Genomic DNA, 27,839 nt, shown 5'->3' on the forward strand with positions numbered 1-27,839 from the left:
AGTTTGAAGCAGTTAACTGAGCCACACAAAGCACTGACATCAACAGATTTGAGAATGGAGTCCAACATCAGTGTCTGACTTCACAAATGCTCTTCTGGATGAATGGGCAAAAATGCCCAAAGAGACACTCCAAAATCTTGTAGCAAGCCTTCCTAAAAAGTGGAAGCTGTTATAATGCTGTTATTACCCATAAAACAAGTACTTCTAAAATGCACCATGATTCTTGCATATATTTGGCCTCAGGAATGTCCATCTTCAAGCAGTAGTCTGCCAACAGAGACTCTACTTGGTACCGCTCTTCCTTACTGTACATAATGACATGAGCATACTGGAACAAAACAAAAAAAATGTTTTATATATATTAATATATATAAGTTAATATATATGTATATATATATAAAACATTACACACATACATACACGTTGAAAACATTTGGATTGAGCATGCAAAAATACATATGCAGCTATATATTTTTTTTTTTGCAGGAAACAATCGTTGGTCAGTGTTCGATATGTGACATTTTCAAGGTATGCCTTTAGTAGTGTGTCTGGAGCTAGCGCATGTGTGTAGAGTAAATTTTGGTATGTTTATATTGTGCGTCACCATAGTTTTTAGTAACTGCCAATTTGTAGTTATATTGAACATTAGATTTGGACACCAAGCTCTATTTAACTGGAACTTTGGTAAACAGTGTATTTTCATGACTTACAGAGCATAAGGTGGTAGAAACACTTTTATTCCCTTCGTTTTAAGAGGACCATCTTTTTTTCTTCTTTTTACATACTTATTGGCAAAACAGAAATGATTCAGAAAATAAAACTTCTAACACAAAGGACAAATGATCACTTTTTTGTGTTTCCTGAATGCTTGGAAGTACCTCTTTGGTGTGGGAGGGTACCTGTTTTTTCATGTATTTATATATTTTTCATTTTTACTTGTGGTACTCGACGCTACTGGCACACAAACCGCCTTCGGTTTAGCCTGAGGCGGATCAAAGCATAGAACACAGCTGTTGTCTGAATGACTCCCAGACCCCTTTTCATTGGAGGGGAGGCCCTGATGGAAAAAGAGACCCCCCCCCCCCATTGGTCGAGCAGCACTGCGCTGGCCTCCAAAGTCCTCTCCCATAGGCAGACATTGGCATCCAGTCTTTATGCAGTCCTATTTAGTGCCAAATCCCCTCTCCTTTAAGAGAACTGTTCAGAAAGTCGTTTCAGAGCTGGTTCTAACTGGTCAACAGTCTTTTGTGATCCAGCTTTTTTGTGTGTTTTACATGGTGTGCGTGGGTGTGGGGTTTGTTGTTTTTTTTGTTGTTTTTTTTAATTAGGTCCCGGCTTAAACTGTGCAGGGAGAGGGAATTTCATGTCATGGACAAGTACTGCTGAAAATAAGCAACATACAAAAATAAACAAACAACAAAATCAAAATAAGCAAACATTGAACAATGACGACACACACCAACAGCTACATGACAGACGGAGGGGGGGGGGAGAAAGAAAAAAAAAAATACATTGAGTCAACCCTCAAGAGGGCTTGGTAATCCCAACACAGTTTCCACTGGGGGGGGGGGGGAGAGAATCATCTTTGAATGGTTTAAGGGCACATTTTGTTTCCCATTCATCATCTTTTTTGTCATTTTCTCCCCCCTCCCCCAAAAAAGTCCAACACTGGCATTTCTTCCAATAGTTTGCAGTCATTTGTCACTTTGCCGCTCTCTGCCTCAGTCTGTAGTGTTAGCCGAACCGAGCGGCGGGTGGCATTTTATGATGGGTTGGCGTTCTCCAGGAGCGGCGGGCCATCGCGGTGCACAGACGGGTGCGCCGGCTCCCTTTTGTAGGTCTTCGGGGGGAGCTTGGGTATGGTGGTCTGTGAGGTGCTGAGGCGGGGGGGCAGAGGGGGTCCGGCAGCGCACTGCGGCGTCTCGCCATCGGTGGGCGGCAGCGGTGGCGAGGGAAGGTGCTTCCGCGGACCCAGCGGAGAGGGCATCTGCGGGGGCAGCGAGGGGAAGGGCGAGGGTGGGAAGAAGTGGCTCTGCTCGCTGCGCCGCCCCTGTGGCGGCGGCTGCAGCAGCAGCGGCGAGCTGGAGAACACGTCCGGTGTGCGCACGGGCTCCCGGGGGGGTAGTGTGGGCGGGCTGTCGGGCGGCTCCGACACGGAGGTGCGGTCCGTGACGGAGTAGCGCGGCGAGTAAGCCTTGCCGGTGGGCTGTCTTGGGGGGATGGCTGGAGGGCTGTCCAAGTGCTTCGACATCATCTGGTAAGGGAGAGAAACGCTCAGACCGGCACAAGACAAGGACAGGGGCCCAGAAGGGAAAGAGGGAAGACGCCCAGGCGGAAGACAAACAACGCAAAAGTGCCAGCCACTCCATTAGAAGCTATGGCTAGAGTAACCAGTGTGCCACACGCCCAGACCAGCCGTCCATGGGAGGTCATTGCTGGCTGGCTGTTTCTGGAGTTCCGCTCACTGATGCTGACGTGTGAAAACCCCAGCAACACCACTGTGTCTGATTAACGCTGGGTCAGTCTATGCTGTGTTGAGAATGGTATGCCACCTACAGAATATTTGGTCAGCTGTGGTCGTGTAGTCAGAAACGAACCAGTACTGAATGGGGTAGGCGGCAGCTGATGAACTGGAAGTGGCAAAAGTTGGCCCACAGTCTGTAAATTTATAAAATGCTAACCCATAGAAGACAGGGGTAACATGTTAAGTTGCCGTGAAGTTACAAGGTGGGTGTTTCTGGTGTGGCATACATAGTGAACGTTGTGTTTTTAAATTTTTTTTTTTTTTTTTTACATTGTTTTTGGCTCAATAAATGCAGAGTATTTGGTATTTGTGCAGCAGGTTTTTACCTTTGAGGGTGAGGACTCAGCAGGGGCAGAGTCAGGTCGGCGGCGGGGTGGGACAGGGGGAGGGATGGGGGCGTCATCTGTGCTCCTGTGGAAACTCACCATGGAGGACACTGATGATGATCCTGTGTGTGTGTGTGTGTGTGTGTGTGTGTGTGTGTGTGTGTGTGTGTGTGTGTGTGTGTGTGTGTGTGAGAGAGAGAGAGTGTGAGAGAGAGAGAAAGAAAAATAGTTACACCGGAACACTGACTTTATACATTTTATGGCGGATTAGACACCAGAGCATGGAAGAGAGAGTGTAGGACATACATCATGGACACGAGGCCCAACCCCCTCAACCCTAACGAACCATGTTGTTCGTTACAGAGAGGCCCAGCCTGGCAGATGTACTCACGGTCCAGACGGCTCTGGGTGACCAGGAACGTGGTGAGGATGTCAGAATGGCAAGAGTGGGGGATGTGAAACGAACACACACGCACACACGCACGCAGACTGCAGAGCATGACTTGGGCATGCATTAGGAACAGAGGTCAGAGCCATGGACCTACAGATTCAAGCAGCTAGTGAATCAAAGAATGCCAAAACTTACCCGTGGGTCTTACCACCTGATCCAACAGCAAGTTTTGGCAAAATTTACCACTAGATCTTATTTTTTGCACTAAGGCCTTTTACTACTAGCATTCAGAAGACATAAAAGGAAGGTTACATTAAAATTCCTAAATGTCAGCCATCTATTTTGCGGTCCAAATGCACATTTATGAGGCCTAAACACATGGCCGAGATGAGAATGAATGTCACGATGAGCGTAACGAGAGAGCGAGCGCGACTGACTGAACAGGATGAGGAGGGAGGAACTGATGAGAGAAAGAGGGCTTATACTAACGTGGACCATGAGGCAGAGAAACCGGGGCAAAAATGGTGTCGCTGTCTGGGAGCAGAAAGACAAGGGGAGAGAGAGAGAGAGAGAGAGAGAGAGAGAGAGAGAGAGACACCCTGAGTGTGGGCCGAGGGAAACCAAGCCTCAGGCGCAACAGGGGCGTTCAGGGAGACATGCCGGCACGCTCTTCACAGTTCATTACTTCTTTAAGCAGCGTTTCAGAGCACTGGTAGTGTTATGCTTGTTAAATGTTTGATTAAATGCAAAATGGGTTAGTTGATGTTAGCGTCATCGGGTGCTGGGTACTGGTCACAGGTGCGCAGGGCACAGCTGCTGAACTTCTGGAGATATGAGGTGTCTCTTTGGTGTGGCCCCGATCACAACAGACAGGGTGTGTGAGAGGACCCGTTTGCATGCGTGTGTGACATAGTTCAGGAACACGCATTTTTCTGTGGTGTTTTTTCTTGCACGACACCGAATGTGAAAGCTTTTGTTTAAAACCCGAAGAAAGCCTGCAGGACCTCACTAGAATTTCAAACTTGTGACCCAGTCGATGAAGAAAAAACAGTCACCTCTTTGATTCAGTGACTGGTTCCACCTTCTAAACCCACCCTGTAGTTACAACAGCAAGAGCCAGAACAGGTAAGATATAGACAAAATATTCGAACTGCTCGTTTGAAAAATGCTTGAAAACATTTCAGCACATCCCACTTCTTTATATACCCAACAGAACATCAGCTCTTATAAAGCGACCTCTGCATCACAGCTGAAGTTACCCTGCGCGCCAAACACGAAGACTCAGATCTGTGAAGCTACAGGGGTGCATTAAAGCATGTGCGGCACGTACTGGAGTGGAAGGGACTGGAGGGGCCGTGCGGCGAGTCGAAGACACTGCAGATGTCGGTGGAGCTGGAGGCGGTGGAGGCAGGAGGCGGCGTGAGGGGCGTGCGCGGGGAGTTGGGCGCAGACGCCGCACTGCTCTCCGTCTCGCTGTCGGGGATGCGGCTGTAGCTGATCTTCCGCGGCTCGTTTTGCAGGGGCGTCGGGTGGCGCATGGGGCCCGGGCGGCTGGATGACGGCCGCACGCCTGGCGACTTCAGCGGGCAGCTGTACTTCTTGTGCTGCAGGGGGGGATGGGGGGGGGGGGGGTGAGTGGGCGTCGGCTTCGGTGGGTGAGCTGGAACGGAGCAGGGCCGGGTCCGCATGGCACTTACGAATCGCGGCAGGGAGCGCGCGTTGCGGGGCTCGATCTCCAGGGACTTGTTGAAGAGATAGTCGGCAAACTCCTTTTCCATCATGTCCTCCATGGGGTTCAGGTTCTCGAAGAACTTCTGCATCGGCACAAGCGCAGCGACCATACAAGAACGAAGAAACAACAACAGCAACAGGAATGACTAATCAAATCACAGACTAATCAATAGCAATTCAAGAAACGGCCTTAAATCTACTCTCTGACAGACGCGATGGGAAAGACTTGGGCCTGACCAAGCTAGTCGCACGGCTCACCCGGATGTCATTCTCCACCCGCAGGCAGTACGGCTGGTTCTGGTACTGTTGGATCTCACCGGTGATCTCCGCCACTTTCCGCCGCTTGCTGAAGTTGATCAGCTCTTTGCCGTGCCGCTTCAGGAAGTCTGGGTTGCCTTCCTCCGTTTTCAGAATATTGGTCAAGTAGATCCCTGAACGCACCCAGATCACAGCAAGGAAAGTCACCAACATCCAGTTACATTCATACACCAAAATATTCACGCTGGTACAAATTTGACAGTTTTATTTTGTTACGCCAATAAGCTCAAACATAAGGAAACATATTCAAGTATAATACATACCAAAGAAGGGCACGCAGGGGGGGTTAATAGACCTGAGTTTGGCGAGATATTTCTTATAATGGTCCTCACTGAGTTCATGTGCCTCTTCTAAGATCTTTCGCTGTCTGCTTGGTATTTGCTGGAATATGATTTAAAAAACAAACAAACAAAAAAAACAATTATGAAAAGAGACAGAGTAATTTAGACATGTGAATGCACTCCAGGGCTGAACAATTTGGGGAAAACTAAGATTTATTTGAAGAAAGGAAAAGAAAAAAAAAACTGCAATTGCATTTATGATTGTGATCATGATGAACTCTGAGTCATCAAACATCTACCAAACATAATTATGAGCCTCTCTTGTTCAGACATGATGAGAATAAATTATATGATGCTATAAAGATGTTATCCAAGATGCTTCAATCAATCAGAACGACAATAAAACCCAACTTTAAGAATTAAATATTAAAAAATCTTAAGAAACTTGACAATACTGTTAAACACTGCAAAGTCCAAGCTTGTGTGATTTGAAAACTGCATTCTTTCTCTGTAATTTCGATATGTAGTTGATTCATAAACTTTTGAAATTGATTTATTATTGCATGCTAAGCAAAGTTGAAGACACGATTTTCAGTACAAATGACTTCCACTCAAATGATTTTGCGGAGTTTCAGATTTGGTCTCTGGGCACTTACCTCAAACGTGTGGTCAAGCCGGTAGACTGGGGAGGAGTTCATGGCACTGACCACCTCCAGTACGCCATTGAAGTTGTTGAGTTCCTGAAAGACCTGCAGGATCTCGATGATGCGGGACACCACGGCTACTCGCTCCTCCAGGTTCTCTGTCTCAACGATACACCTGGGGGGGGGACAGGATGTGGCCATGCCAGTCCTGCTGTTAAAGGCTTTATGCAGATTCAGACACAGGCAATAACCTTTAATAACCTTGGCTAAGGATCACAAATCAAGGTTCAAAATGCATTATACAGGTGCCCAACTGGCGCTGAGGTCTTGGCTTTGCCATATCTGCTGTGCAGTGTGATGCTCATGGGTTGCGAGCACCTGTTAGGCCACATTCACACAGAGCTCTGCTCCAGTGTCCTGTGACACTGTGTGATGGGGAGCTGAGAGAGACACAGTGACCGGCTTCACGCGCCATGGAGGAATCCTGTTTGGTAGGGAGGGGGGAGACCTAGGTAGGCGGGTCAGCTATAGCTGGTGCTTCATGCAAGAACATAAGACTGGATCTGTGACCCGGGTGGCCCATTCTCTGGGATAGGGGGCAGGGTTCAAAGCTCAGCAGCGAGCGTCTTACTTCTCAAACCAAAGCGTGAGGTTGGTGGTGTGGCGGATCATGCGCAGTAGGTTGGGCGAGTTCAGTTCCTTGTCCTCTTTCGTCCACACGCTGCCCACCAGCTCTGACGGCTGCACCGCCCTGAGGAACACAGGTCAGAAGGTCATGGTCAACAAGGCATCAGTGTCGAGTGTTTCCACTTCCAGGGCAAGAAAAGTGACCCGTGCACCATGAAAGGTCAATACGAGGTCATTACAGGGACGAAGCATCGAGGTCCAGCACAGACTGTTCTGGAACCAGTTAGTCTGAGACCGTATAGTGGGTTCAATGGAGTGTCCCAGTACGCCGTTACAGTAACAAATGGTTTAAATAAGAAACGTGAATCAAATGAAACCAAATCATGAAACAATACAATACAGGAAGACAGGTTAATACCGAAACCTGTGGCACATTAAGTACAGGCAGCCATCAGATGTTAAAGTACAAAAACAGCCTTAATAGTGAAACCCATGGCACATTGTAGCATTTCTAGTCTAAACACTACAAAATTACGGCTTTGACGTAGACAGCCTTTGAAGACCTGGACCACAAACGACTGCCTTGGTCGCCGATCCCTGCGGCCTGAACGCGGCAGCACCCACCCGAAACCCTGGAGGCTCCTGTAGGGGGAGGGGCTTCAGCCAGCATGGAAAAGGAGAAGCTTGGGTAAGACAGTCTTACAATGTTCTCACAGTCCACTCCGAGGTGAAGGAAGTGTGTCCCCACATTCCCGATTGTTGGGTGTGTGTGTGTGTGTGTGTGTGTGTGTGTGTAGGGGGGGTTCACAATGCTGATACAATATGTTGTACTCCCATGTCCTCCATTGTATTTAAAGTGCCCCATTTCATGGCTGATGGTTGGCAGGTGTTCAGAAAAGAAGAAAAAACAAAACAGGAAGTGGCCATTCCTTTCCCTCTTGTTTAATACACCAAACAAAACTGATCATATCATCGTAGCAAAACATAAAATAAACTGCAGAACACAAATGGACCTTTCGCGGGGAAAAAAGTGCATGCATGTGCGTCTACCTGTAGAAATCTGACTCGAGGAGTGTGAGCTGGCGTGCGATTTCAATAGGGTGCAGGGTCATGAGGTCAAACTGATCGGTCTGGCCCGGTTTGCTGAGGTGCCACTCGATGGGGGGCGGCGAACTCTCAAAGGTGATGTTGTGGCTCGGACCATTGGCTTGTGCCTGCTTCTTCCTCTGGATGATCTTGGTGATGGACTCCACCCACTTCCTCATGGCCTTGCCTGGGCAGGGAGGGTGGGGAGGGACGAGAGTGGGGACAGGCAGGGCGAGCAGTTGGTCAAAGGCGGTCTGACGCATGCTCTGTTAAGCTTCTCCACCTAACCAATCAGCTCCAGCCATTTTGCATATATGCCAAATTAGAGAGATGAGGAAAGAAAAAAAAACAAAAACAAAAAACAAAACAAAAAAAACAGAAGTTAACTTAAATCTAGGACGGAAGAGAGACAGTGAGGCAAGCAGTGAGGCAGGCTACCTCGGACCATGCCGATGAACTCCTCCAGCCGGCGCAGGAGCTGCGCGTCCCGCTCAAAGTCGTAGAAGTGGTGCTCCACCCAGTGCCGGCAGACGTTTAGCACCCTGCAGGGCGACAAAGGCGACGTCACACCTTCTCCAAACACCCCCAAAGGCCTTTACCTCCTTTTGCAACAGTCCACTACAGAAGACAATTTAGGCTCACACACTTCCTTAGCCAGTCTTAGTTTGGGAAATTCTTGTACAGATTATCTATTAAAAAATGGCTAGTACTGCCACCAACAAGTGCCAACAAGCTCCTGTATTTAATCCGTGCAGACTCGAACGCGTACAAGTTGTCCACAAAAACAACAGTATGGCATTGCTGAGAAGGTCCCTTGCTGCAGAGTGGGGCCAGTTCCTACACTTCTGTCAAAGTGGCTCCACCAATGTACACAGCCCGGGTAGTAATACAAGTATTCCGTTGCATAGCACTAGCTTGAGAAGGGGCTTATCTGGAAAATGTGAATGATAAGCTGGGTTCTTCACCACCACCGCATTATAACTAGGGTGTAAACAGAAGGTTATCATCTGATAACAATTGAGGGACGTCATAGAAAAAAAGTCAAGTGTCAACGGCAGCACCGTATCTACAAAAAACAAATATCGTTAACATAGAAAATATCCCACCTTCACAATAAACAAAAATGTTGTGACGTCATGAAACAAATCCTGTGTTGGTGATCAACAAAGCCATTAGCACTCGGACAGTATTGTGTGTTTTAATGAAAGCAAAGTGAGGCACACACGCATACACGTCTGTTTACAGCCCCAAACTGCAAGGCAAAAAACGTGCCCAGGGTAGTAACACAAAGCATAATACAAAAATTAACCCTTTAAATGAATCATTGCTGCAGTGTGACAACAGGCAATGGAACCAGTCACTCAACTGGAACCATAAAAAAAATGATCTGTTACGTGACTATGTAGCACCGTTACATGTATTCTATTCAGTTGTGTGAGAGCGTATGTACCTGAGCTGCACTGGCTGGACGAACTCTTTGCGGAAGCGTTTGAGCTCAGCACTGAGTGGCTGGTCTCCATTCTCCATGGCCATCTGATCGGCCTCTGTGGGTTTGGGCTCTGGAATTTCGAACCTACACACACACACACACACACACACACACACACACACACACACACACACACGTCGGCTACAATTATCAGCACTGCACAGTGGGTTTCACAGACATGCTCTGGAAGTCCAACAAATTTGAAGCGATTAAATGTTTGGTTCTTATTCCCATAGCCAAAATGAATTCTATAATTTGTGTGTCTGTAAACCGATTGTGTTACACACGGTAAAGAAAAAAAAATGCAGCAAAAATTAAATTCTTGCATACAGCCGCCTCAAAAGAATTTTTATCCACCATGGCTTTTTATGTCAGCATTTGTTTGGCTGCAGTATTTTTTCCAGTACTGAAGATTTTGCCCCTCCCCTCCGCACACCTCACCTCTCCATAAGGAGATCCAAGAGCTCCTGGGGCTTACAGAACGACCTGTAGGTTGTGAGGAACGTTCTCACAAAATTGGGATCTGCAAAGAGAAACCAGACAGCCATTAAAAGTTTAGGTCTCTTCCCCTCCTCATTGTTCTCATTTGAATGTTAAGGCTGTATTTTTTTTGTCCCGTTTGGCTCATTTTTGCATTGTTTTGGTTAGTGGCTCATGTGGTGACCCTGAGCTGCACCTGTTGTCATTACCGCCAAACAAAATGCATGAATAAACTAATTAACATCAAATTACTCTCCAACGTCAATGGCTTCTACTTATCCAAATTGGGAAAATGATGAGCTTAATGAAGGGGGAGGAAAGATCGGCTGTGTGCAATAATTTTCTACACACCCAAACTGATTATTTAAATCGACTCCATTTGCAAGATAACAGTTAAAAATGTGCCAAAGCCAGCAAGGAGACAGCAGGCCAGCTGTGGGGAGACAGGGGACAGCAGGCCACCGAGTCAAATGGTGGCCAGAGGAACCTGGCGGAGGGAAACTTCAACATCAGCCAAAACACCTGGCAGACGCAGCAGAACTAGCCGGTGTCGTCTCAGCATTGACCTGCGACGTGCTCAACACCTGTAGATCTCTCACATGGGCCAGACATTTTTCTGCACCAAGCAGAAAGTGAAAACACTATATATTCATGGGAACAACGTGGGGCTGGTTGATCTTACAGGCCACACAGCAGCTTCCCAGTGGCACTCAGACAGGCCTACCACAGGGGATGCACTCCCAATGCACTGGTGCTGAATTTATAGCCTGCTTCTGACAGTTACACAGAAGTACATAGTTCCACAAAATCTCCACACATACCATGGCGTAAAGGTTTCATGGGAAATATAAGGAATGCACAAGGGTTCTATATAATGTGCACAAGGGACACACCTGACCCAGTATTTATCGGGTATTTGAACCACGCAGAGCTGGGTAATCATCGCACTCAGAACAGTGTGTGTTAAGCCAGCTTTACGCTCTGATTCCAGTGGTCTTATGCAACTGTTGCATGTCACACTGTACGAGATCCTGCAGCTGAAATCTTCATCAAAATCCATGACAGACCCTCACTTGTTCCAAGTCAGACTACACGATAACATTATCTGGTGATAAACCCACGACAGCAGTAAATGACAGTATTCTGCCTTCGTTATATGCATCTTATTTTTGCCAAATGGAGACATCAGAGAAGCATCGTCTCTGCTGCCACTATTCCACAAAACCTTTAGGTCCCACATACTTAGTTTTTTGTTTAACTTTTACTTGTAGTTGACGCACGAGTTGTGTGTAATCCCACACAGCCCCTACTGGTTGTTTTCGGACAGCGGCTGTCGCCTTGTGAGAAACTTTCACAGTTGTGACACTGTGAGTAGATAAATGTAGCTAAAATCACAGAGGCTCCTTAATGGGCCACTGCAGAGCACCATGTGGTTCACACGCTCAGAGACCACAGATTTCACTCGCGAACAGGGTAATCCTGGGTTTAAGGTGGTAAACATTAAACATTTATATGTACAAGGCACCATAAACAGGATTAAAAGGCTTCACTGTTCCACAGTGGGTGGTTAGTGAGGATAGTGGTTTATTTAGACATTTACACTGTGCCATAGGCCTGACATTTATCACAATAAACGCGAAAATTATTTTCCGGGGGTAGTGTTTTCTACGTAAACAGGCAGCTCTGTGAGGTAAACCACAAACGTCTGATTGTTTTCTGAACAGACTATAACCAGACTATATGCTACGGATCCTTATGAATTTGAAGATGCCATCGGCGTGCATGAAGGATTGAGCACTTCACTACTGTCACAGTTAAATATTTACACTTGGGAGTTTATACCACTGCTGTTACTTGTGTCTGTGTGTGTGATGGATATGGCGAGTGGCGGCCTACTCTGCGAGGCCAGGCACAAACAATGGCTGCCTCAGAGAGCGTTTACAAACAATCAGCCTGGAATTATTCTGGCCAGGAAACAGACGCTGCTCTGACGCATGAGGCTGTCCAACAGTGCACTCGCTCAGACGGACAAACACGCGCAAACATCATGCGCACACACTCTTAAAATAGATACACACTCCACACAAATGCCTGTCCAAATCAGATCATAGTCACATGCTGATTGTAGAAACACACACACACACACCCACCAGAGAGCTACCGCAAGAGAGAAACTGAGAAAATGTATGTGGGGGAGGGGGGAGAGGTGTAATTGCGCACGTGTGTGTGTGTGAAGGCATCCATGTTGGTGTGTAAGTACATCTGTGTATGTGGGGGGGTGGGGGTGTTTGTGAATGCTTGTGCATATGTGTGGGGTGTGTGCCTTTATATCTGCATGAGGGGTGTGGCTGGAGATGTACAGCATCTGACAGGAGGTTCGAGATGATCAGGCAAATAGCATCCATCAATCCTCCACCCAAGTATGTGCAAGACTGGGGTCCAGGCATGAGGTGAGTTTGACAGGAAGCACCTTTTTCCCCTAGCTAATGCTGAAAGACACTTAACACCCACCCACACAAAATTTTCCTAAAAAGGCTTGTTTCCCTTGGCTTATTAGGAGGTACAGACCACTGGAATCTCTAGAGGAAAACTGAGACCTATACTCAGCACACACACTTTCAGAGAGGAAGTTTACTTAGGGGTGTGAACAGCCCGGACCACCCGCGATAGGCATTCTCACTCTAACAGACTGCAGCTCGCAGAGTCACGAGGGTCCTCTGGCCACAGCCACAGAGGAGTTAACCCCTGCTGCACCTGCTTTGTAAGAGCGTCAAACACACCACGGCAGTACAGCAGTTTACTTTTAACTAAAAAAAAAAAAAAAACTATTCGATCAACTCAAAACTCCAACTGCACGCACGCGCGCACACACACTAAAGCTAACGTTCTGTATGCGCACAAAAATGATACCGGTGTGACTGGGAGTTGCATGGTTTTTGGTTCTGATAAGTGAATACATGTGAGGGAGCTACTGTGTGCACGCTGTCCCTAGTCCTAGATGCCACACAGAGGACGGTTTCCCCAGGCTTAATGGCTCAGCTGTGATTAGGGAAACCCGCCTGCATCAGGCTGCCCTGCTCAGAGGAGCGTTCTGTAGAGCTCCTTTTAGAGGATTTAGCCCCACACACACACACACACACACACACACACACACACACACACACACACACACACACACACACACACACACACACACACACACACACACACACACACACACACGGCTTCAAAAAGCTATTTACGTAAAGGACAGGCCTATTAACCCTGACAGTGATGAGTTTTGAACCTATGGGGAAAAATGTCCATCAATCTCATTTTCTATTTTCCCTTCTGGTCTCTTAATCAGTGACGCGTCCCTTATCAGAGGGCAGTAGGGAAGTGCTATCTTATCAAAACACTCGTCGCCCGAGGCGGTTCTAGAACAAAGCGGGTTGTCATGCAGCGTTCTAGGACATATGGCATATGCAAATATTTAGCAAGCGTGAGAAAACAGCCTGGGGGGAGGCAGAGGTGGATAAATCGAGGAGAACACCTTTCAGCTACCAATATTTCCTCGTGCTTCTCGCTGCTGTCGTCAGGCTTTGCGCCTGTGCAATGAAGAGGGGAATCTCACTTTGGTGCGCTACCTGTCTGTTAGCTTTCCAGCACTAAAGTCTGTAATCACTCCCAAACACTAGGTGACGCACAGAAGGTGACGATGCTTCAGGAAAACAGTCGTAAGGACTCCCGGCACCCAAAGTTCATTTCCCAGTGTGCAAAGTTAGCACAGCACAGCGTGCATGTGATGAGTGGCAACGTCTACCTGCTGCAAAGAATCAGAACATCTTGGCATTGAGGCCGCAGGCTACATACACAGTTCAAAACTCAGCCACTGGATTGGACAATGCTGAGTGTTACACCAACCACTGCCACTTATTTTCACTTTCTGTCTCATCGTCATCATCATCATCGCCACCATGAAAAGGCACTGAGCACCCTGGGATTAAAAAAAAAGCAAAATTCCCATGCGACCCGGTACGGTTCCCACGCCCCCGACCTGCTCTGACCTGCATACATGTGGAAGGTGAGCCGCTCGATCAGCTTCAGCACTGTGCCGGCCTTGATGACGGGGATGCCCGACTTGGACTGCACGTTCTCCTCAAACACCACGTTCTCCTCAGAGTCGGGCTCGGCGAAGCGGTAGGTCTCGGCGCCGGGCAGCCTCATCTGCTCCTCCTTGTCCTCCTGGAGCATGGCAGTGTCCAGCATGCGCTCCAGCGTGGAGCGGTACTGCAGCGAGATCAGAGCCGCCATCCAGCCGCTCTTCTCCTCCGCAGACTTGGCGGCGAACACCACACTGTTGCCATCCTTCAGGATGATCTCGAAGGCGTGCCGGTACTCGCCCTCCTTGTCATCCTTGTCATTGATCTGGACCTGGTGGACAGAAGGGGGCAGGGTCGTGGGATGCGGGTGAGCTCTGGGCGTGATTAGAGCAAGCACTTGGCAGGGTGGCAAACTGTTTACTTCTCTACAACGGGACTCCTTTCATGATGGTCCTTAAATCCGTCTCGTCAACAATTCTCAGCCAGTTTTCCACCCCATATCCGCTTTCCCACCCCTATCTCCCCGATTTATCATTCCCATCTGTATCATCCCACCATTGATCCAGCTCTCCCTCATCAATCATCCAATCATCCATACATCCACCTCTCTCGTCAAACCATCCAAACCAGTTATCCACACGTCCATCTCTCCTCTACCGAACCGTTCATACACCCATCTGCCTCCCTCCTCCCCACGCCATACGTCCACTCACACCCACCCAAGCGACAGGTCATCCTGCCCACCCCACCCCTGTCGCGACCCACCTTGCGCATGAAGAACTTCTCCTTCAGCCTGTACTCGGCAGCGCTGGCTCCAGGCAGGCGCGGCTGCCCGTGGTTGGACTTGCAGCAGATCATGAGGCCGTCAAAGAGGAAGATGTGTCGCTCGTGCTTGGCCCCCACGCGGGTCAGCGTGCCCTCCATGATGAACTCGTTACAGCACTGGCCGATGTCCTTTCCCTCCCAGCCGTCGATGTTCCTCTGGATCTCGTTCATTTTCTTGATGGCCAGGTGCTTGCCCTTCATCTGCTGACTGTAGAAGCGGCAGGCCGACTCGCTGGGGAGGGGGGGTGTGGGGGGTGGGTGAGTGTGGGTCTGCGGTTCACACAATACCTCCTCACACTACCATTGTTTTGGAAACACTGAAAATAGAAGCCTTCTGAGATGGAGAGGAAGACTGCCTTTGTCTACAATCACTGTGACTAAGCCAAGTCCTGGAGGTTTCTCAGCGAGTTAAGACTGATCCGCGGCAAACTATCCAGACTGAAGCTTGAACCAAGCTTGGCGCAGTCCTCCAGAACCTGAGAGAGGCCTGTCAATCAGCTAAACTAGTGGGTTGATTCTGAACTCAGTGGCTGGAGTGGGGAGATCACCTATTCATTGCCAAGTTATTCTAGCTTCTTTCTCCTCCTGGTGGTTAAGATTTTTCTGTTTTTTCCCGGCAAGAGAGGGGAAGATGGGAGGTAATTTACAGTGGCTAGAAAGGCAGTGAGCCACGACTAGCAGGCGAAAAGGAGCTTAATGCGGAAAAAAGGGGCACGCGCAAGCGTCAGCGGTGGAGTGGGGCACGCAAGCGGCTCCCTCCTCATACCAGCACCTTGGAGCGGAGCGCAGGCCTTACTGAGCCTGCTGCCAGCACAGAGTGCTACACTATAACCTGCCTATATGCAATGGCATGCCATATATACACACACACACACGCGCACCTGCTCACTTAGGCCTTCCCTAGGTGTTCCAACAACAGCTATTGATCACTTCTGGCTTGATCTGGCATGATATAATTTCATAATAGAAAATATTCAAAAAATAACAACAAGTAAAGAAACTTGCAAACACCACTTTCAATTTACAATTTTTCAGTACTTTATCATAAAAACCATTATTTCTTGAAGGCATTTACTTTAAATCTTAAATGTTTCAATTTAAACTGACTTTGAACATGCTGTGGTACAGGCATGGTCAGTCAAAGAGCAATGTAGCTATTTGTTCTACGTCAGAGAACTTATGGGAGACAGGAAAGCTACTGACCAAACAACAAACTCAAAACCACCACCGCGCTGAGAGCAGACGGAACTGAATTCAGCAAAACTCCACATACCGTAAAGGAAGCCATCCTTTCCCCATAAACGACACTAGAACCGGGAGATAATTCAAGTCACCAGAAACAAGATGGAAATCGATTTCAGCTTCAAGTCCTCATCGTTGCCGCTGTTTGCGGCTGGGGAGCAGATAATTAACAAAAGGAACGATGTCGAGAGATTTGGAAAATAATAGAATTTTTTTTTTTTTAAATACCGGCGATATCAAGTCAAACAAAAGGCTCAGTCTCCAGAGAAGAGCTGGTGGACGCCGCTTCACAAAGGTGGCTCGAACTGCCCTCTCTCTCCAATTTTTTTCCCCTAACCTGAGAACAATAATAGCAAGGCTGGACAGCCCTAGCCCTGACGTAACATCCCTGGGACAACACGGAGCAGGCTAACACCCCCCCTCCATCTATTTTGGGGTCAGGGGGGAAACTCAGGATCGAGTATGGGTGGAGTGGCGAGGATGGGAGGGGTGCAGGAAAGGAGCTTTGTGTGTGTGTGTGTGTGTGTGTGTGTGTGTGTGTGTGTGTGTGTGTGTGTGTGTGTATATATATATATATATATAAATCGTACTGAGTTACATATGTAAATACTTCATGGACTTAACTCTGTGTGATGTGTGCCAAGTTCTGTTTTCAACTAGTTGATAAATTGTTGATGTAAAAAAAAGAAAAAAAGAAAAAAAAAAAAAAAGACAATGGATGGTTGATGTAAAAAAAGGGACAATGTAAGTTTGGGCATATCAGGGACTAAAAGAAAAAAAAAAGTGATATGCTCCAAATTAATTTCATAAAAATGCATGATTATCATTAATTATTAATGAAGTAGATGTAATGGCAGCAGCAGCGTTGCTATTATTATTAGTTGTAGTAAGATTAATATGAGATTATGAAGTGGAAGTCTGCTTAGTCGAAACGGACACAAACTTTCCATTGTAGGATTCTGAACCAACCTATGAAACCAGTACTCTATCACACAACCTACCCTAGACACTGAGCGTGTTGATGCTGGAATGGCAAATGCTGCTGGGATAGGTTCTCCACACACCCACACCCCCACCCACCCACACCCACACACCTGAGCCTCCTCTTGGCCAGACTTTTGGAGCAGATCCTCTCCATGCTGCTCTGCAGGTTAAGGAGGGCAGTGATGGCCTGCTTCAGACACTCTTTATCCTCATCATCCTCACTCTTCTCCTCCAGTTGCTGTGAGCCACCAAGCAGACAGAGGGAAGAAAAGAGAGAAAACATCCAGAAAACAGTGAGAGGGAGTGACAGAAGGGATGGCAGGAGAGAGATGCTGTAAAGGCCATGATGGCACACACACACACACACAACGTGCAGTGGAACTGTGGACAGAGAAACACCGACACGGTGTAATCCACCAGCATGTAGCTACGAGCAGCGCCCCGAGCGCCCCATTATGAAAACAGCTCGGCTGTTGACCACAGTGATCACACAGTTGCGAGACAGATTTATGGTACTCTGTGCCTCCCCACAAAAGAATGCGAGAAAGAGGCTTACTGCACCGGGGCGCGAGCACGGGCCACACGCCGCCAGATTAGGGCTCCTCGGACCACGTGGTTTGGCCCTTGTGACTCCGAGCAGAACTACTGATTAAGCCAGGCTTTTAGCTTTTTCTCAGCCATGCAGGCTTAAGAATACGACATCCCACCCGGAGACCTTATCACGCTTTTAACAGACAAAGCCCACCTTGAAACACTTCTGCCGAGTCCAGGGCCTGGAGGGGGTGCAAGCATGCAGCTGAGCCTGCAGGTGGTGCCATTTATGAGAGGAGGTGCTCACCTTGAGGATCTCAAAGTGGTGGAGGCAGTGGTAGACCGGGGTGAGGAGCAGTCGAGGCAGAACGTACTGCACAGCCTCTTTGAAGCCTTCGCATATTGACTATAAGAGAGGGATGGGGAAAAAGAGAGAAGAGGGGAGGAGAGAGAGAGAGGGGTACTGTGAGTCAAGACACTTTGGTCGCGTTCAGTTTAAGCTGAACTCTGAACCCTTTTTCTATCCACCGTGTCTTTTCCCAATAAATTAACATATATTCACGTCCGCGCTGGTCTGTCCTGCGTCATTTACTGATGAACATGAGTAAAAAGCACCGACTTTGCTTTGGTCAGAGCAGCCGTGGTAGCAAGGTCCTGAAGTCCCTACTGTCTTATCGAGCAGGTGCATGTGTGCATGCACAACTGCGTCCACATGCGCAAGGTGAACCGCGACCTCTGACCTGGAGGTAGAAAGCTGCGCCGGGCTTGGAGAGCTGACTAAGAAAGTGGTCGTGGAAGCCGGGCCGCAGGATGTCCTGAGCGTACGTCTCGTAGGGGTCAAAGGCCAGCTCCTGAAAACAGACCCCGCCCCCACCCGAGCCGAGAGTTAACAATGCACCCGTGTCACACCCAAGTCCCACCCTGCTGTGGCCGGTTAACGGTTCCCAGGACAATAGAAGAGCCTGGAAAGAAAAGCAGTAGCGTAGTGTGTGTTTTTAAAATGAAACAAGAGTCAAACCTCAGCCAGATCCTCGAAGCAGCTGCCCACCAGTGGGTGAGGGCTCCCCTCGTCCGTCATCTCCACGGTGTCTTCAATCAGGCCAAGGAGCTTCAGGGTCACCTCGTGGATGTCCACTATACGGCTGAAGATGTTCTCCACGTCCTGTAGGGGGCAGCGTGCGCATGTGAGAAATATTCCATCGTAGAACTTGGGTGAAAAGTACTCATAATACTGGTGTGCAAGCCATTCTTTTTAACGTCATAAATAGTGAGTGGAGGTAACGTGGCGACTCACGTGGTGAGAGAAGAGCATGATGTTGGTGACAAAGGGCTCCCGGAACACCTTGATGATGAGGTTGAGGTCCCTCAGGTACTGCCGCACCTCGGCCATGAAGGCCTTAACCAGGTCGTAGTAGGCCTGCTCCTCAGACGCCGAGGGCTCCTCGTCCATTAAGGGAAACCCGCTGATGTCCTCCTCGTCCTGATGGAACATGTCCATCAGCACCTGCAGCCGGGGCACCAAAGGGGCGGGGCAATAAGCGAGAGGTGGGTGGAGCCAGCGCAACATTGACTACATGGGGCCCAGCAAGTCAGGCAGTTACAACACCGAAGGCACCGGAAATAAGATCCTTTTATCTCTGCACAGGGCTTCTAAACAGGCTTGCTCCTTACCTTATCGGCGCACATGGCCACACTGATGTCCTGCTGCGAGATCTCATAGTGCCGTATGTTTCGTACGTAGTTTCCAGCTAGCTTTAAGATGTCCGCAGAGATGTACTCCAACACCGCCACAATGTACACAGAGACCTGATGGTCAATCTTGTACCCTAGTACCTCCTGTCATACAGAGAGAGGAAAGAAGATGGGGTCACTGAGTGTGTAAGTGAAAGGGTTTTTTTTTTTTGGGGGGGGGGGGGGGGCAGCGTGAACAGTCATTGTCCTGTTTGAACAGGTGATGGTATGACTACATACAAAACTTTCCACACCGTGTTTCATAAGTCACATTGTGTGAAAACAGCATGATCCCAAACCGATTGCTTTCTGGCAAAGCAACCCCCTCCACCCAACCACATTCTTCTTCTGATGTGTGCTTGGCAGCAGTCAGAAAAATGTTTAAAAAGAAATACAGCTTAGTGGATTTATGCCTAGTCACCAGAGCAAAGAACGGCTCAGTCAGGCCCCCCTCTAGTGGCAGATAACGGCAGTGTTGGGAAATTCCCACAGAAACAGTAAAAGGTCAGTTTTGTGAATGGAGGTCAAACATGGAGCATGGTGAGCTATCTGCTGTTCAGACTGAGTAGCTGAGAAAAACAAATGCATGACATTGTGACCATGAAAATCTCCCATAGTAATGCAAGGATTTCTGCAAAGTCCTGGCTTAGCAGTCCTGCTTCACAAAGTGTTTCTCAAACCGTGTTAGAGAGATGACCCACAGAAAGATAGGTGTGTGACGACTTTACAGACTGAGTGAATGACTGACTGAAAAGTAAGCCATGTGAGGTTTGGCACCTTGAGAAGTGGATGGATCTTATCCACGGGCAAAGCTAAAGGGTTCCTCCTCTTCCTCTTCTCAATGGCCGCCTGGGCATCCGCGATGGCCCACTTATCGATGGGGTGTGGAAAACTCTTCTGGACCCGCTCCTTGGAAGGCCGGGGGGGGGGGGGGGGGGGGGGCAAGAGCGAGAAAAGGGAGGGACAAAATTTAATTCATTTATTCTTGCATCCACCTACAATATTTCCAGCAGTGTTCGAAGGGTCATGCAGTATAAAGTACACACTCAGTCTACAGTCACACATTCACCTGGAGCTCCACACAAACCATCCATTCACTGGATGCAAAGGCTTGGACTGTGCATTCGATGTACAACCAAACCCCACAAAGAGGCATACTCGTATGCATTCCAACTTAAGGCCACAATACAGAATGACAGAAATCCACCGGGAGACAGATGAAAGATGAGAAATCCGTGGGGATGGGGGCACGGGGAACACAGGACGGAGTGGGCGGAGTAGCGCTAAACCCTGGATTAGGAGGAGTGTGTGGTAGTGTTATCATGTATAACATCAGCACAAATAAAAGCACCTTGCAATCTCAATGATTTAGTAAAAACAGACACACAAGCCAACTAGCACTGGGAACAGACTGCAGCTTTTGTCTGCATTTCGTGTATTGAGCAAGAAACTGTTAAAATCTTACAAACGTTAACAACGTCAAGCATGGCCTACGTGAATAAACCACAAAACATCCAGAGTAGGTGGTGCGAGAAGAGACTGATCAGACTTGCAACTCTGTTGTCAGTCTAGTCTGCGCGCTGCCTTGTAGCTTGACGGCGGTCCGTCTGAAGGTGTGCGTGCACACATGCAGGCCGGGAGCGCAGAGGCGCCAGAGTGACTACGCGCACCGCTGCGAAGACGTTATGGAAACTGAGCCCGGTTGCCTTAGCAACGGAGCACGTGCGGTCACCGTGGAGACCGGTCGTGGGCATCGGGGCAACGGCGCTTACCGCCACGTCCTGGACGGTGCGAGGCTGGGCTTGACAGAGCATGCTCAGTAGCAGCAGAATCAGCTCCTCAATGTACTGCAGAGCCTCCTCCTGAGACGACAGCTTCGGGTGTACCTGGTTTAGCACCTGCAAACAAACACACACACTTGCAATTGAGAATCATGCAAAAAGAGACCATTGCTGAGCTCCCAGGGCTCAAAAACCAGCACAGCACTGCTCCCCTGACACTCTCAGAAGGAGAGCAAGGGAGAGAGCACCATGTACCAAGCCCCATGGGAAGGAAGCCTGGCCTTTTCACACTGCTGCTGTCTCGGCCGAAGCCCAGTTTGACAGGTCATAACACGGTGCCGCGTGTCTCGACTGTGGCGCGAGGAAATTTCAGCTTTAAATCTACGTATTCACCCGCTTGTTCCATCGCCGCTATGGACTCGCTCACGCCGTCGGGGAGCGGCGTCAGAAACGCCGGCCGCGCCCCCACACCTCAGCATGCGTCTCGCCAAGCTTCGCGTTAGATGTGCCGCACCCTCCCCGGCCCCTCCCCCCTTCTCTCGCCTGGCCGAGGCCTACCGTCACAGCGTGACTAAGCACGTTCCCAGTGTCGCTTTCCCCTCCAGCTCTGCACTCGCCACGCCGCTTACCTCAGCTTCGCTTCAGGCGGCGTTTAGACACGCAGAAATGTTAACGGGGAAGGAAAAATATAGAATAACAAGAAATGAAATTGAGGTGGACACCCCCCCGGACTCTCCGTAATCATACTTTCCGTCTTATACAAATAACGAGTGTCTTTTAATAGGGCCTAGAGCCAATAAAAACATATGAGCTCACTTCTGTTTTCCCCACATGTCACTAAAACGTTGTGTCTCGAGGCGACGGCTTCCTCTTTAGCGACCAACGGTCGTCAGCGTCTTTGCCTCTGAACGGCTGCTGGTCGCGGGAGAAATGACACCAACACGCCTCTTAACATCGGCCGCATAAAGACACAGAGACTTTGGGGTGCTCTTTTAAATGCAGTTCACTGCACGCAGAGGGGAAGACGGTTAGGTCCAGCTATTTCTAATGGACGGCGTGGCCGTTCAGCTAATTCTCTTACTAGCAATTCCCGCTCAGCGGAACGCTTCATCCGATGGAATCAAATAGACTTCTGCTAACTACGTAAAGGGAGAGGCGAAGGTGACAACGTGCACGATGCCTGGTCAAGCAGTGGTGGGGCTTGAACCAGCAACCTTCCGATTACAAGTCAAGTACCTTAACCACTGAGCTAACGCTACCCCCTGACATCATGCAATACGGTATGGTATGCAAATAGCTTCCCTCCAACATTCGTGGTGCACAACTGTCACATCATACCAAAACACAGAACATCCCCGGTACATATTTGGCATCTGCCACAAACAGGAAATTAATGAAAAAGTAGTAAATCAGCAGCTAAACAAATGTGTGTGTACAGACACGCTTATAATCTTTATGAAAGCACTACAGTATAAAAACCATGATTATTATGGATGGACAACAAAAGCATAGAGGCAAAACCGACAGTGGGGTCTCATTTACTATACACAAGAACAGTACACTGGCAGGAAAAACTGGGCAAATGTATAAATATAAACAGACAGATTAATAACTAATGTTGACATTAGTTACCATTTTGATTTGTGCTCATGAACCTATAAAAATGTTTAATTATTACAGATGAACCTTCCATGAGGGTCATTCAGAAAAACCTTTTTACAGTTGACATATGAAGATGTGCAAATGCCACATAGCTTTTTACTGAAACTGTGACAATGCAAATCTCAGAGGCATATTTACTGCCAACGAGCCAGTCTTAAGGACTGCACCTCCGTACTGGTACACACACTCCCGTGCCTGAGCGTGAGCAGCCAGACCCTTCTCCCGTGCCAGAGGTGTCAGCCTCCGTAACCGCTGCCAGTAGGCGTGGTAGCAAGGCACTAGGTTCCTGCATGCTACGCCAACCTCAAACTATGCCAGGAATTCCACTCTCAGGCACCACAGCCTGCGTGTAGCCGCACGCTAGCGCCACGGAAGCTAGCTGAGCTTGGCGCGACGGCGACTCTGCAGAGGCCACACCCGTCACGGTCATCCGCGGTGGAGCAAGCGAGCTCCTTCTAGGTCAGTGGGACAAACGGCGCTCAGCCGCATCGAGGAGGAAGTCAGAGAGTGTGTGGAGGAGGAATGAACCCTGAGCCGCTACTGAACTACTGTCCATCATCTGAGTGTCAAACCTCAGCATACGAGCCATCACGTGTCCGCAAACATTCCAGATGCTGTGACTGAATGATCATAATCAATTACGCATTCCCAGACATTCACCACAGCAGTGACTTCACAGTTACTACAAGCTCATCAAGAGTTTCAAGAGGCCACAACAGCAAAACAACTTGCAAATAAACCTTCTTGAGGGGAAAAAAAAGAAAATACAATGAAGCAATCACAGGTAACTAATAAAGCACAGGCAGCGTTCACAGCACCACTTAACATTTTTTTTTTTAAAGAACATAAAAAATGATTACAAGAATGCTAACATGCAACAAGCAAGGCTGCACCGCAAAACAGAAGTGAAGCAAGGCCCGCCAGGTGGGTGTCGCAATCCGAGTGGCTCCCCGGAGCACACAAGCCCATCCAGCGGGGCCCATGCAGTGCATATGCAGTTGGTGGGATCATGTTAGAAGAGCACAAGTGAGAAGTGAGTGCCAGTGGTAAGCGATAGGGTATCCCCTGCATCACTGCTCCTTAGGAGCCTTAAGGGTAGGCAGGGGATGTGGGTGGGTTGGTGTGTGTGTGTGTGTGTGTGTGTGTGTGTGTGTTGCATGCTCGTCTGGGGTCTCCTGAAAGGCGTACACACGACCCAGGCTGACGTGGCCCACTTCAGAAGCCTGAGCTCGTTTTGGAGAAGAGAACACTCTGGAACACTGAAAGTGGGAGGAGTTTTTTTCCAAAAGTTCAGGAGTAAGAGAAAATGTTTTAATGTCATAAATGAGGTTATTTCAAAAGCATGATAAAAAGCAAGATAAAGCCTGATCTGCTACTTTATCCTTGGCCAAACACCACCACCTCCTCCCCAAACATCAACCCTGCCCCAACCTCCACACTTCGCAAACACCCATTTCCTCCTCACACTACCGTCTCTGGTCGGGTAATGATGGTTTGGCCTTTATGCCCACCACTTCATTCCTGAAATTCCTGTGGGCCACGATGGCACCTCGGTACTTGCAGGACTCCACGCAGTAATGTAGCGCAGCACTCCTCCCAGAGCAGAAGCCTGTCTGTGCCTGATTCCACCCTTCTCCACCACAGACACTCTGCTCCTGCAAGTCTGCAACTAATGGATTAATGGGGTCCACTGAAGAGAAACACTCTGGCATGGCACATGCTACGTTTTCTGTTTGTCCTGTGCAGAGCAAGCCCATTTCTTGCACTAATAGAGTTTTTTGCAAAGATAATGTGCAACACTTCAAAATGAATGCAAAGAAACTTCAAATAGACTAAAGAATGGTCTAATAAGTAGTGAACAAGGCTCTAAGCCCCACCCAATGCCACTCAGCGCAACTCCATGTTTCTGTAAGTGTGAAGGTTCTGTTCCAGCACGGAGCGGTTGAAGGTATCATTTTAAGGTTTCTCAGAATCCCGCCTGGTTTCTCGCATCTGAGATGAGAACTACAACTTCCGAGCAGAGCCCCATTTGCTTGCCTGAAAGGGCCCGACCCATACTACACACTAATGCGCAGGCCCCTCGTGGCTGGTGGTGTGACCACAAGCAGCCAGCGCCCCCAAAGCCGCCCAAACAGCAAGGGAGCCAGCGCCTTTCAGCCGGGGTGGGACTGACTGCTGCAGCGGCAGGCCCCTCGCTCAGGACGGGAGCCCGGGGGAGGCGACCAGCAGGGGCTAGGGATCCGCTAACAGAGCAGCAAGGAGACTGCTTGTGATGACGGCGTGTACAGAGACAGCCACGCTGTGGGGCATGGCCAGAACACATCCGTGTTCATCGACCCAATGGCAGCCTCCAGGGGGTTGTGGTGAACTTGCTGGAGCACTATGCCATCTCCCTCACAGAGAACACACTGCAGTTTGTGCGATGCACCTATAGTTGTGGCTGCAGGATGTGCACAAAATTCACATATTCTAGCTTCATATTTCTGCATGGCATCACACATGCCATTGCCACAAAAGGCGTTTGTGACGCGATAAAATACAATGAGGAATAACTGAATTAGCACAGTTCAAGAATGAAGTGCAAAGGGGAAAATGGCATCTATTTGTAATGCCATAAGAAATACTGCAAAACATCAGAATATTTACTGATCTGTTTGTTCTTTGCATAAGCTGACATGAGCATACTTTTCATAATACGATATCATACTGCAGAGACCAACATAATATCAGTTCGTAGGCAGGAGGCAATGGAACCTTAGCTGCAAGACTGCTGACCAAACCAGCACCAAAAACCTGTAGTGTCTTCAGCCCAAGATTGTTGAATCCTTCAAGTCACTAAGCTGTTGTTTGTGACACCTGAAATGTATACCAGCTTCGAGAGAGCCGCTGTGACTGGTGTTTAGAGACAAAAAAAAGCTTATGGTTTGCTCTCCGCATCACATGTCAAGGCCGACAAGCAGGGACTACAGGGTAGTACAGCTGCAAAAGGCAGCTGAGGGCCAAGTCAATCCTACTTGGGAAACAATCACTTGCATTCCCTCTAAACACTTACTATGACATTTGCAAATCCCAGCCCATGTCCAGTTTTAACAATACAGGTGCTCAAAAACAAATCTTGATCATCTACAATAATTAATAAGGTAAGTAACTGCTCCCCAGATTATACAACTAGTTACAAGGGAATTAATGCTATAGACATAGCAGTCAAATTAAGCAAACAGTTTAATTTGCTCGTTAGCTCCAAGCTAGCCGTTCTGAAATGACTAGCCCTGCCGGTTGCTATGGATTCAAAGTGAGAAAAGATGGAGCAGAAAGAGCCAGAGTTTGGCCAAGAAACATTCTGTGAAGTGTCACTGTATCCTCCTCCACAGAGGAACAGAACACCCCGGTGTCCCATAGTGCAACTGTACCCGCTGCCATTTTGGCTCAACTAGAAGGAACAACAACAAAAATATCCAACAGAAGGAAACCTAGCCACAGTGAAAGCCAACGACTTCTTTACCATATATTCAACGAGTCAACGTTTGAATTCTCAGCTGACTCAGCTGAAATCCCTCCTTCTGTTATTTCCTCACTTCCACAGAGCATCAGGGCAGTGCAACCGGTAAATGAGTGTGCTTTTGATTGCATAGTGTGTGTGTGTGTATACACGAGTGTGCCATGTATTGCAACTGTGTGTACACATGAGTGTGCTTTGAATTTTAGTGCATATTGCACGCGTGCCACAATACCTGGCGCTTAACCGAGCTGCACCAACACGCTAGTATTTGCCACTATTGCGAATTATGCAAGAGCAAGGCCTTTTTATCTTGGAGCATAAGAACTAAATGTGAAAATGTGTTGACACTGAAACGGATGCAGATGTTTAAAAAGGTGTCCGCCACACGTCCTCGAACGCAGCCGTGAGGGTCTCACCTTGTTCAGCGATGGTACCAGCAGCCCCCTCCACTTCGGTGCATTCTCCTCGCTGAAGAAATCGTACTGGAACTGTGCCGCTTGCATGACTTCAGCTGAGCTGGGTAGCTGCCAGGTTCAATCCGTCTGCTACCCCCCCCTCCTCTCACATCAAAACCGAGGTAGGGCCATGGGCCCGGCCTTACAAACCAGAAGTGTAATGGCTACCTCGGACCCACGCCGCGATCTCAAAACCGCCACTCGGCGAGCATTGCACAACTAAAAAGCAGATATCTAATGCGACCATGGCATCGTGGGCAGAGGGCCAGGCGGACGGGCGACGCTGGCTGGTGTTAGCCACGTTCACTTCAGCTTCCACACAGGCCAGCTAGCGTTAGCCGAGACTGCTGTTCCCAGGACCGATGAAAGAAACTAAACGCAACTTCTGGACCTGGAGTCCAAAATATGTCTCCCAAAGGCGTAGGCCGACTCCCAAACCAGCGTATACAGTCGGCTTACATTAGCCGTGATCGGGTATCGATCGATCGGGTATCGGCTAGCCCCAGCTAGCTAATAACAAACGGGATGGCTAGGCGGCTATTTGGACACAAACAGCAGTTATTAAGGCAGAACCGGACACCGCGGAAACCGGCGGTGTGCGATGTTCCTCTACAGCCCGACCGTTTCTAGTTTAGGGCAGAAGACTCCCCAGCTCCGCGCACATTCGTCCATTTCGGCCGGATCTTCGGGAGGGTGGCTAACCTTGTTATCCTCCATGAACGTTGCCAGCTTGGTGAGCCAGACAGCGCGCGAGCCCTTTGACGTTGCCCCCGCTGCCCTGGCAACTAGGGGACCGTTAGTGGACCGTCCATTTGAATCCCCCGTGCACAGGATGCCGTTAGAAACGGTCCGTTTTTCACCGCTTTTTCACTATTTTTGGGCCGACTGTTGCGACTTGGGCGCAGTTGTGCTGGTGGAGAAGACGAGAACATGCGCAATGAAAAAGAGAGTCAGTCTTTTCCTAACGCTCAGCGGTTAGAAGGCTGGGGAAAAGGAGCGTTTTGGCCTTGATCGTCAATCGTACCGTCGGATAAGTGCGAGAAACAAAACCTGAAGCGTTTCAGGCCAACGTTAAGGCGAGTGTGCTCTCCTGGCTGTCTCGAAGATCGCTCTCCAGAAATAAACGCGAAGCGTTTGCTACGCAGAGGGG

The 27,839-nt window shown here is 48.8% G+C and overlaps 1 protein-coding gene across 2 annotated transcripts; it reads right to left on the reverse strand.

Moving 5' to 3' along the window:
* Positions 1-716: 716 nt before the first annotated feature.
* Positions 717-27,792, reverse strand: sos1 (son of sevenless homolog 1 (Drosophila)). Of its 2 annotated transcripts, XM_035534101.2 has the most exons (24): positions 26,651-27,792; positions 21,065-21,190; positions 20,070-20,201; positions 19,233-19,397; positions 18,856-19,065; positions 18,580-18,723; positions 18,302-18,412; positions 17,869-17,967; positions 17,141-17,268; positions 14,745-15,036; positions 13,944-14,310; positions 9,859-9,940; positions 9,379-9,501; positions 8,367-8,470; positions 7,893-8,115; positions 6,847-6,966; positions 6,228-6,390; positions 5,554-5,671; positions 5,231-5,403; positions 4,939-5,055; positions 4,572-4,845; positions 3,731-3,775; positions 2,851-2,972; positions 717-2,254 (listed from the first exon to the last, which is right to left on the reverse strand). In XM_035534101.2, the coding sequence occupies exons 1-24, from the start codon at positions 26,735-26,737 to the stop codon at positions 1,763-1,765; spliced, it is 4,017 nt and encodes a 1,338-aa protein (XP_035389994.1). In that variant the 5' UTR covers positions 26,738-27,792; the 3' UTR covers positions 717-1,762. The 2 variants fall into 2 exon arrangements, with proteins under 2 accessions (XP_035389994.1, XP_035390033.1); XM_035534140.2 differs by lacking the exon at positions 3,731-3,775 and having other exon boundaries at positions 26,651-27,791.
* Between the last annotated feature and the right edge of the window lie 47 nt (positions 27,793-27,839).

This window comes from Electrophorus electricus, chromosome 3 (genome assembly GCF_041902795.1).
Source record: "Electrophorus electricus isolate QZ-2024a chromosome 3, ASM4190279v1, whole genome shotgun sequence".
Lineage (NCBI taxonomy): Eukaryota > Metazoa > Chordata > Actinopteri > Gymnotiformes > Gymnotidae > Electrophorus > Electrophorus electricus.